At 47.6% G+C, this 10261-nt stretch overlaps 1 protein-coding gene across 2 annotated transcripts; it reads left to right on the top strand.

The window, feature by feature from the left end:
- The first annotated feature begins 2125 nt into the window (after positions 1 to 2125).
- Positions 2126 to 10141, top strand: STAC3 (SH3 and cysteine rich domain 3). Of its 2 annotated transcripts, XM_053554547.1 has the most exons (12): positions 2126 to 2330; positions 3067 to 3133; positions 3379 to 3643; positions 3865 to 3962; positions 4167 to 4239; positions 5093 to 5190; positions 8468 to 8534; positions 8696 to 8745; positions 8992 to 9077; positions 9251 to 9302; positions 9388 to 9525; positions 9715 to 10141. In XM_053554547.1, coding segments are annotated over exons 1-12 (1095 nt in total). In that variant the 5' UTR covers positions 2126 to 2328; the 3' UTR covers positions 9814 to 10141. The 2 variants fall into 2 exon arrangements, with proteins under 2 accessions (XP_053410522.1, XP_053410523.1); XM_053554548.1 differs by lacking the exon at positions 3067 to 3133.
- Positions 10142 to 10261: the final 120 nt, after the last annotated feature.

Raw genomic sequence — 10261 nt, forward strand, 5'->3', positions numbered from 1 at the left:
CAATTGAACTTGTAGTGACTAGATCAGGGGTCCTCAAACTTTTTAAACAGGGGGCCAGTTCACTGTCTCTCAGACCATTGGAGGGCCAGACTATAGTTTAAAAAAAAACAAAAAACTATGAACAAATTCCTATGCACACTGCACATATCTTATTTTGAAGTAAAAAAATAAAATGGGAACAAATACAATCACACCGCCTCATGTGGCCCGCGGACTGTAGTTTGAGGACCCCTGGACTAGATGCTATATTACTCAGGCATGCTCAGCAGTCCCTGTCCTGTGCAGCTGAAGAAAGGTGAAAAACAGAAGTCACCCCGCTTCAAGATGGAGCTTTTCCTATATCTGGGGCTTTTCAAGGCTTGCCCTGTTATTCTCAGCCTGGCAGAATAGTACCATTAAAGAGCCTATAGATAAAGAGCCATCCAAAACCCCCTTTTCAAGGTCACTCCTTCAAGAGAGAAAAAAGAGCAGTGGGATGGGAATGACAAAGCACATTGTCTTGGCAATCTCTTAGGTCTGGGTAGCTGTATCTCCAAACCATACTCCTACAGGAACTTGTCTGACCCAACCTCCAAAGCAGTCCTTCATTTCTTACAGATAACAAGGGATAAAGCAGCACTACATCACCACCCTAAATTACTCTCTGAGATGGAAGTATTTCTCTTTTTCAGCCATGTCATAGCCCAAAGAGTAGGAGAGGGCTGCATCCCTATGAGATAAGAATGCCATCTCTCTCTGACACATCAGTTCATATACTGTGGCATTAGAGGTGGGAGATGGAATCAGTGAATCAAAAGGGTTGAAGTGTGAGGTTTGGCCCTCCTACATTTAAGAGTTTGCAGTTCTCATAGGGAAGGGGACATCATGCAAATGATAAAAATTCCCTCTGTGGCAGCGAAAGCTTTCTGTCATTAGACTACCACTCCTTAGAGCCCCTTAGAGGGAAGGCCCCTCTGTCTCTTTTTAGTAGCCCTGGCAATTCCCTTCACCCTCAGGACAGGATTTAGGCAGAAGATGTCCCTGGGGGCTGCTGTAGGGAACAAAGCAGTGCTATAAAATTTTTACTCCCTTACAGGGTAACAAGATACCCCTTCAACTACCTATGAACAAGAAAATGATCTAGTGTGGCTAGTAGGTGAGCTCTGGGAATTAATCTTTCCTCTCCAGCTCCCAGCTCTTTCTTAGCCTAAAAGTTTGAGGCTAGATAGACTAGGCTCCGTGGCTCACTCTTGTAATCCTAGCACTCCAGGAGGCCATGGGAAGATCCCTCGAGCTCAGGAGTTCAAGACTGGCCTGAGCAAAAGCAAGACTCAGTCTGTACTGCCAGTGTTTGTAGTGGACGCCTATAGTTCCAGCTACTTGGGAGCTGAGGCAAGAGGATCATTTGAGCCCTGAAGTTTGAGGTTACTGTGAGCTAGGCTGACACCATGGCATTCCAGTCTGAGAAACAGAGTGAGACTCTGTCTTCCTCCTATAAAAAATTTTGAGGAGGCCGGCTGTGGTGGCTCACGCCAGTAATCCCAGCACTCTGGGAGGCTGAGGCGGGCAGATCACCTGAGTTCAGGAGTTTGAGACCAGCCCGAGCTAGAGCGAGACCTCACCTCTAAAAATAGCCAGGTATCATGGTGGGTGCCTGTAGTCCCAGCTACCTGGGAGGATGAGGCAAGAGAATTGCTTGAGCCCAGGAGTCTGAGGTTGCTATGAGATCGATGCCATGGCACTCTACCAGGGGCGAAAAAGTGAGATTCTGTCTCAAAAAAAAAAAAGTCCTTGTAGATATATGAACACATGGCCACAAGAAGGCAATGACTAAGAAGTCTAGAGTCTGCAGTAGGCCCAGGTAAAGTAGATTTGGGTACCGTGTTTGCACCTTCAGAAAAAGCAGGAGGAAATAAGTTTATAATGCATCTTTACTTTCAGTCAGCCTCTCAAATGAATGTGCAGCATGAACAGAAACTGTCCCTTCCTGAATTTAGCCAGTACTGACTTGCTCACCAAAGGTGAAGAATCAGGGAATAGCAGCTCTGGGGGATGGGAGGAGTTAGGGTCCGGCCCTGCCTCAGACCTCCCCGTGTCCAATTTCTCTGTGTCAGCTGTGTTGCTCAGCTGTCCACTTTCCTCCAGCCCTGTCATTTCAGCTCTGACACCAAGGCAAGAGGCTAGGAGGTCTACAAATATCGTCTAGGTAGCTGGTGTGAGTACAGAGGGTACTGGGGGGGCTTAGCCCCCAAGGAAGAGGACCAATCCTTACCCAGCACCACCATCAAGGCCCCAGGGCCTCCCACTTACTTCCTTCCACAGACTGTGGACTGACTTAGGGAATCCCAAATGTAAGTTGCCTCTCGATCCTCTTTCCATTTCCTGTTCATCCCAGCTGCCCCAATTTTGTAATCTATTCAGCTTCTCCATTTCTTTCATTGTCTGTGAGTAGTTTGGGTTTTAAGAGTGAAATTATTCTACTCCAGGATGAACTAGAATTGGAGCATGGGGTGGGGGTGGGATCAAGAGAATGGAATAGTAAGGGAAGGAAGGGCTCATATTACTCTGAAAACTTAAAATAGCTGAGGCCTGAGGCAGGCTGGGACAGAACTAGGCATGGGGCCCCCTGGGCTCAAGAAAGAAGTAGGGGAGAACAAATGTCTCCAATCCATCCCTCCATGCATATACACAGGGACACACATTAAATGTCTTGAAAAGAGGAGATATGGAAGATGCATGTTACATGTCTATTGCCCACAAGTTCCCAGGAGAAAGTACCTCTAGAAAATACCTAAACCATGCACCCTTGGGCACTGTGTTGGGGTGGTAAATCTGGGATTGTCCTCAGGGTGGAAAGCTGGGTATCAGTTTGAGGAATTGACTGGGAAGTTCTTTAGTCTGTTGGGCTTTTTTGTGGACCTTCATCTAATCTTTCTATTCATAACCCCTGCCAAAGTATCTCTGTTTAACCAAATTTCTCCCAACCCTCCCCCCTTCAAGGACCACCCTACTGTGAGGGACAGAAATAAGGGAGGGAAGAGTAGCAGTCAGGGATTAGATTTCATAGTGGGGTCCAACCTCTTGCAGGATGACAGAAAAGGAGGTGCTGGAGTCCCCTAAGCCCTCCTTCCCAGCAGAGACTCGGCAAAGTGGGGTGAGTCTGGGCCTCTGATCACCAGGTATGGGGGGCTGGGAAGTCATTACAGCCCCTGAAGAAAATTGATCTCACTTTGTGACTTATTTATTATTAGGACCAGAACCTGCAGCCCTCAATACCCCCTTATCCTGGAGCCCATTCCTTGCTCCAAGCTCAAAAAATGTGTGGTTAGCTTTAGCCTAGCCACTCTAGAAAGGGCGACGGTCCTTTTAACATGGGGTTTCCTTCATTCCCTCCTTCAGCTGCAGCGACTGAAGCAGTTATTCAGGAAGGGGTCTACGGGGACAAAGGAGATGGAGATTCCCTCAGAACCCCAGGCCAATGGGGAGGCAGTGGGAGCTGGGGGTGGGCCCATCTATTACATCTATGAGGAAGAGGAGGAAGAAGAAGAGGAAGAGGAACCACCCTCAGAACCTCCTAAGCTTGTCAACGATAAGCCTCACAAATTCAAAGATCACTTCTTCAAAAAGCCAAAGTTCTGTGATGTCTGTGCCCGGATGATTGTTCGTGAGTCATGAAGGGAAGCAGAGAGAGTGTGATGTTGAAGGCAGTAGGTGGGGGAGAGACTTTAGGATTTGGGCTGTGGCTAGATTTGGCTTAAAATAAATACTATTAGAGATTGGGAGAGTAGGGTCCCAGACAGAAAAGGGAACCTTAGAGCTAGAGTGGCAGCAGCAGTGCAAAGGAAAAAAGCAATCCAGAACCTTACCCAAATGTTCTCTCCCAAGTCAACAACAAATTTGGGCTTCGCTGTAAGAACTGCAAAACCAACATCCATGAACATTGTCAGTCCTATGTGGAGATGCAGAGATGTTTCGGCAAGATTGTGAGTAGGCTGTGGGGAGTAAGAAAGGGGGGATGTGTTGCCAGCTACCCTGCTACTGGTCCCTCCTCCAGACGTCCCATTCTTTCCCTATTGTTTCTCTCTCAGCCCATCTCTTACTTTGAGAAGGGATGAGCACTCATGGGAGAGATGGGGTCTAGACCTTACCTTGCCACCTCTAATGCTTCCTCCCATCCCATCCTGCAGCCCCCTGGTTTCCGTCGGGCCTATAGCTCGCCACTCTACAGCAATCAGCAGTACGCTTGTGTCAAAGATCTCTGTAAGTGCCCCTATGTGACCTGAGGGAACGGGCAGCCTGGAGATGGGTTTCATGCCACCTCTACCTTCAGAAGCCAAATTCTGAAGCAGAAACATTCTATTTCTCATATGGATCATTCTATTTCTCCCTTGATCTAATATTTTTATAGCTATTTGGATACACAGTCAATATTCCCTTTTTATAGTGGGGTGGTGGTGGTTAGATTTAGCAATAGCTACATAAAGTTAGCAAGAGTAGAGCCAAAACTGAGACCTTCACATACAAGCTCATCACGTGAAAAACCCTTTCTAAGCAAAGGCAAGGACTCTCTCGTGTCTTCATCCTTGTTACAGAGTCACACCAGACTCAAGGCCAGACCAAGAGCTGTGGGCATCCTGGCACATTCATAATTTGGCAGCCCTTAAAAACATATTCATTTACAGTTTATTCAACATTTATTTGGCAACAGCACCCTAGCTAGCACATGCCACTCAGCAGAACAAAATCTAACAGTTACAGGACCACGCTGCTTAGAGAAAGTGATTCTGCACATGTCCCAACTAACAAGCAGCTTACCAAAGTTCTTTCCAACTTATAAAGTTGTATGGAGGGAGTTCTAGTAAATACTTTTCTCCATCACATTATATCACCAATGGTTTTTAGAGCCCTTTATTAGTGACCTAGGTATTGCTCAGCTGACACTTTCCTGATCCTTCCCCCATCCCACCCCCTCTCTCACACCGCACACACATACATCCGCATGGATACCCATCTATTCAATCTCATCTCTCCCTTCCTTAGCAGGTATCTCTCTCTGCTCCAAGGCTTTCTTTCTCTCCCCAGTAATGTCTTCTTTCTCCTCCCATTCCACTAGCTACTGCCAATCGCAATGACCCTGTGTTTGAAACTCTGCGTACTGGGGTGGTCATGGCAAACAAGGAACGGAAGAAGGGGCAGGCAGATAAAAAAAATGTGAGCACCACACCTCCCACTGAGTTCCCTCCCAGAGACCCCATGGGGCAGGTCATTTCCCCCTTTGGAATGACAGAAACTATGGATCCTCTTCCCTTAAAATCACACCTAACCCAACAGAAAAAAAAATTTTTTTTTTTTTTTTTTTTTGAGACAGAGTTTCACTATGTTCACCCTTGGTACAGTGCAGTGGAGTCACAGCTCACAGCAACCTCAAACTCTTGGGCTCAAGCAATTCTTTTGTCTCAGCCTCCCAAGTAGCTGGGACTACAGGTGCCCACCACAATGCCCAGCTATTTTTTGGTGGTAGTTGTCACTATTGTTTGGCAGGCCCGAGCTGGATTTGAACCTGCCAGTTCTAGTGTATGCGGCTGGCACCCTAGCTGCTGAGCTACAGGCACCAATAGATAAATTTTTGCATGCAATTTTAGAGGATGTTTTGGCCCTGCTGCCACACACCATGGGCCTCAGGTTAAGAACTCCTGCCATAGAATGTATTTCTTCAACTCCTTTCTGGGATTGTCAGATTAACCAACACAACCACCTGCAGGCTAGTCCCCAGGCCCTTGGCAGTGCTGAATGACAGAGGCAAGACCTGCGCTTTTAGATTTGGGGAAGAGAGCTTGTTGTGCCAAGTAATCATAGAATTGTAGAGCTGTGCAAGGGTCTGTGAAAATCACCTGGTCTGACCCATTCATGTTATAGATGATGAAACTGAGGCAGAAAGCTATTGACCAAGAACAGCTTCATTTCCTTTTATAACAGCCACAGACTTGCATTCAGAAACTTGTTAGGGTATGGTAGGGTCTCACTCTATTGCCCAGGCTGAAGTGTAGTGGCGCAGTCATACCTCACTGTAACTTCTTAGGCCCAAGCAATCCCAAGTAGCTGGGACTATAGGCATGCATCACTGCTCCCAACTAATTTTTTCATTTTTTTGTGGAGATAGGGTCTTGCTATGTTGCCCAGGCTAATCTCAAACTCCTGGCCTCAAGCAGTCCTCCTGCCTCAGCCTCCCAAGGTGCTGGGATTATAGGCATGAGCCACTGGGCCTGTTAGAGTATTCTTATATGTTGGTGGTCAACCAAAATGGAATAGTATGAATAATGGTTATAGTTAGATGTATCCCTAAAATTGGTTGAATGGCAGTACCCAAAGAGTTCAGATACTTTAGGGGGTGTTCAGCTAGAGAAAGATTTCTGATGCCTTATAACATAATTTGGTCCATGGTCTTTACCTATAGATATTCTTCTCACTGGTACAAAAGAAGATATAAATGGTATATTCATTGCATTCATGGGAAAGCTAAGAGGGAGAATTTATATACTGAATAATATATTTAAAACTCTTACAGACTAGAAGAAAGGACCAAAATTAATAATTTGAAATTTCATAAGGGAAAGTGCACAATTTATTCTTAGATGAAAAATATAAGTTTTCATCCCTCAGTGAGTAGGGCACCAGCCACAAACACCAAAGCTGGCGGGTTCCAGCCCAGCTCAGGCCTGCTAAACAGCAAGGACAACTGCAACCAAGAAATAGCCAAGCGTTGTGGTGGGCACCTATGGTTTGAGCTATTTGGGAGGCTGAGGCAAGAGAATCACTTAAGCCCTAGAGTTTGAGGTTGCTGTGAGCTGTGATAGCATAGCACTCTACCAAGGACAACATAGTGAGACTCTGTCTCAAAAAAAAAGAAAGAAAAAATATCAACTGCACAAAAACAGATCTGGCCTCAAAGTAGTTGCTATGGAGGTTTGCCACAGATTAGGGGTTTTTGTGAAGTGAACCATTGCTGACAAAGGACTAGCAATGTGATTTGGTGACTTCTAGAAGGGCTAGCACACTCTTAGGTTCTCTTCTCTTAAAGGAATTATAAAAACTATCCATTTTTCTCTTACATAATAGACTATTTTTCTTTTTTTTTTTTTTGTAGAGACAGAGTCTCACTTTATCACCCTCGGTAGAGTGCCATGGCATCACACAGCTCACAGCAACCTCCAACTCCTGGGCTTAAGCGATTCTCTTGCCTTAGCCTCCCGAGTAGCTGGGACTACAGGCACCCGCCACAACGCCCGGCTATTTTTTTGTTGCAGTTCATCGGGGGCTGGGTTTGAACCCGCCACCCTCAGCATATGGGGCCGGCGCCCTACTCACTGAGCCACAGGCGCCGCCCTATTTTTCTTTTTTTTTTTGAGACAGAGTCTCAAACTGTCATCCTGGGTAGAGTGCTGTGGTGTCAAAGCTCATAGCAACCTCTAACTCTTAGGCTCAAGCCATCCTCTTGCCTCAGTTTTTCTATTTTTAGTGGAGATGAGGTCTTGCTTTTGCTCTGGCTGGTCTCAAACTCATGAGCTCAAGCAATCTACCTGCCTCGGCTTCCCAAAGTGATTACAGGTGTTAGCCACCTCGCGCAGCCTGGACTATTTTTTTTTTTTTTTTTTGTAGAGACAGAGTCTCATTTTATCACCTTCGGTAGAGTGCCATAATGTCACAGGACTCACAGCAACCTCTAGCTCTTGGGCTTCCACGATTCTCCTACCTCAGCCTCCCGAGCAGCTGGGACCACAGGCGCCCACCACAACGCCCGGCTATTTTTGGTTGCAGTTCAGCCGGGGCTGGGTTTGAACCCACCACCCTCCGCATATGGGGCCCGGGCCCTACTCACTGAGCCACAGGAGCCACCCAGCCTGGACTATTTTTAAAGGCAGATAGTATAGTGAAGGATCAGAGGGGTCATTTGAAGGGACTGAGAATGATTAAAGAAGAATGATTAGAAAAGAAATAGAGACAAAGCAGCTGGCCTCAGATACTTATAAAGACTATATTTGTGGGCGGCGCCTGTGGCTCAAGGAGTAGGGCGCCAGTCTCATATGCTGGAGGTGGCAGGTTCAAACCCAGCCCCAGCCAAAAAACAAACAAACAAAAAAAGACTATATTTGTTTTACACTTACTGCTCCAGAGGGTAAATCAAGACTAATAACTAAAAGTTACAGGGAGATTGGCATAGACTCAACGTAGGGAATTGCTCCCAAATAGCATAGGGTTACTTTGTAAAGTAGTGAACTCATTGTTATTAGATATATTCAAGCACAATGTGGGTGCCCCACCTGCCAGGATGTTTTAGAGTGAGTTCCTGCGTTAGGGAAGTGATTATACTAGGTATTTCCTCCTAGACTTCTAACCCTGAGATTTCATCGTTTTCTGACCTGGCTGGAGAGAGCCAGGGCAAGCATGGGTTCCCAAGACAGAATCTCCCTAATTTTGGTGCCCCCTCCAGCCTCTAGCAGCCATGATGGAGGAGGAGCCAGAATCTGCCAGACCAGAAGGCAGCAAACCCCAGAATGGTAAGTTGTCACTCAGCCACACAGATGGAGTAGGACCAGGGGCTCAGCTGTGGCACAGGGGGTGGAGGAGCAAAGGCAGGACAGCCCCTTTTACAGATAGGTTAAAAGGATGAGGACTACCGTGTAGGATCTAGTTATTTTGTTGGTGTTTTCCATCCCAGGAAACCCTGAAGGAGATAAGAAGGCTGAGAAGAAGACACTTGATGACAAAGTGAGAATCCTTTCTCCCTACAAGGACCCCAGTCCTCTCCCCAACCCAGGTCTGACACCACTCATAGCCTCAGTGGAAGCTGACACTTACTCCCAGAACACACCCACAGCCAACAAGCTCCTCTCAGTTCAAGGCTCTGGAGGAGAGTTGGTTGTAGTGTGTCTGGAGAATGCCTCTGCCATGGACTCCTGTCCCTCAGCAGAGGGCAGAGGAGCCCTGAGACTAATCGCCACCTTTCATCCCCAGCACAAGCAGCCTGGCTTCCAGCAGTCTCATTATTTTGTGGCTCTCTATCGCTTCAAAGCCCTGGAGAAGGACGATCTGGATTTTCCGTGAGAGGCCTAGGGATCAGGATGGGGTGGGAGTATTGCGAAGTAAGAAGAGTGAACAGAGCTCCCTAGGAGAAAGGAAAAGGGGGAGACACCGGACTTGGAGCCTATTGGGGTTATTAGGCCTCGGGTACAGCTAGGCCCTAATGAGTGAGATCCCTCTATTCCTCTTCCAGGCCCGGAGAGAAGATCACAGTCATTGATGACTCCAATGAGGAGTGGTGGCGGGTAAGACAAATGGCTGGGGCAAGGTGGGATATGAGTTGAGTCTGAAACCTGGGATTGAGAAATTGATTCTCCCTATCTTCCCTAGGGGAAAATCGGGGAGAAGGTTGGATTTTTCCCTCCCAATTTTATCATTCGGGTCCGGGCCGGAGAACGCGTGCACCGCGTAACGAGATCCTTCGTGGGGAACCGCGAGATAGGACAGATCACACTCAAGAAAGATCAGGTAGCTCTGGTGCCCCAGCCCCAGCTCCAGCCCCAGCCCCAGCCCAGGCTGAATACTCAGCATTTGGCCACATTACTTGGAGATCTTACCCCTTAATGAGGCGAAGATGAACCTCTCCAGCCCGTTTCCCTGCTTTCCTCTGCTTTTTCCCTTGATTCTTCTCTTACCCACTAATCCTTTAATCCTCAGATCGTGGTGCAGAAAGGAGACGAAGCCGGCGGCTACGTCAAGGTCTACACCGGCCGCAAGGTGGGGCTGTTCCCCGTGGACTTCCTGGAGGAGATTTAGGCGCTCGCCTGCTGGCGGGAGACACCCACGCCCCCATTCTGGGCGGGCCCAGTGGAGCTTGGGGAGGCAAGGGCAACAGCAACTGGACTGCCGGGTAGGCAGGGGCGGGAAGGCCCGCAAGAGCCTGACGGCTTCTGCGTAGGGGCTGGTTTCCGCCCCTTCCTGACCTAGGGCCTGGGGCCCTGACGCCCAGAGCAGCCGCACAGGCCTCGGACCTAGCCTTCGAGAGCTAGAAAAAGAAAATATCTCACTGGGGGTGGAGGGACGGAGGCACTAACTGTCGAATGTTTCGAATTCACTAAAGTTTTGACAAAAGTTAGAAAAGTTATTCTTTCAGTTTTTGTTTTTCTGTTTTTTGAGACACAGTCTCGCTCTGTCACCCAGGCTGGAGTGCGATGATGCGATCGTAATACCTCACTGTAACTTTGAATTCTTGGGATCAGGAATC

The sequence above is a fragment of the Nycticebus coucang genome, chromosome 12 (assembly GCF_027406575.1).
Source record: "Nycticebus coucang isolate mNycCou1 chromosome 12, mNycCou1.pri, whole genome shotgun sequence".
NCBI classification, from domain to species: domain Eukaryota; kingdom Metazoa; phylum Chordata; class Mammalia; order Primates; family Lorisidae; genus Nycticebus; species Nycticebus coucang.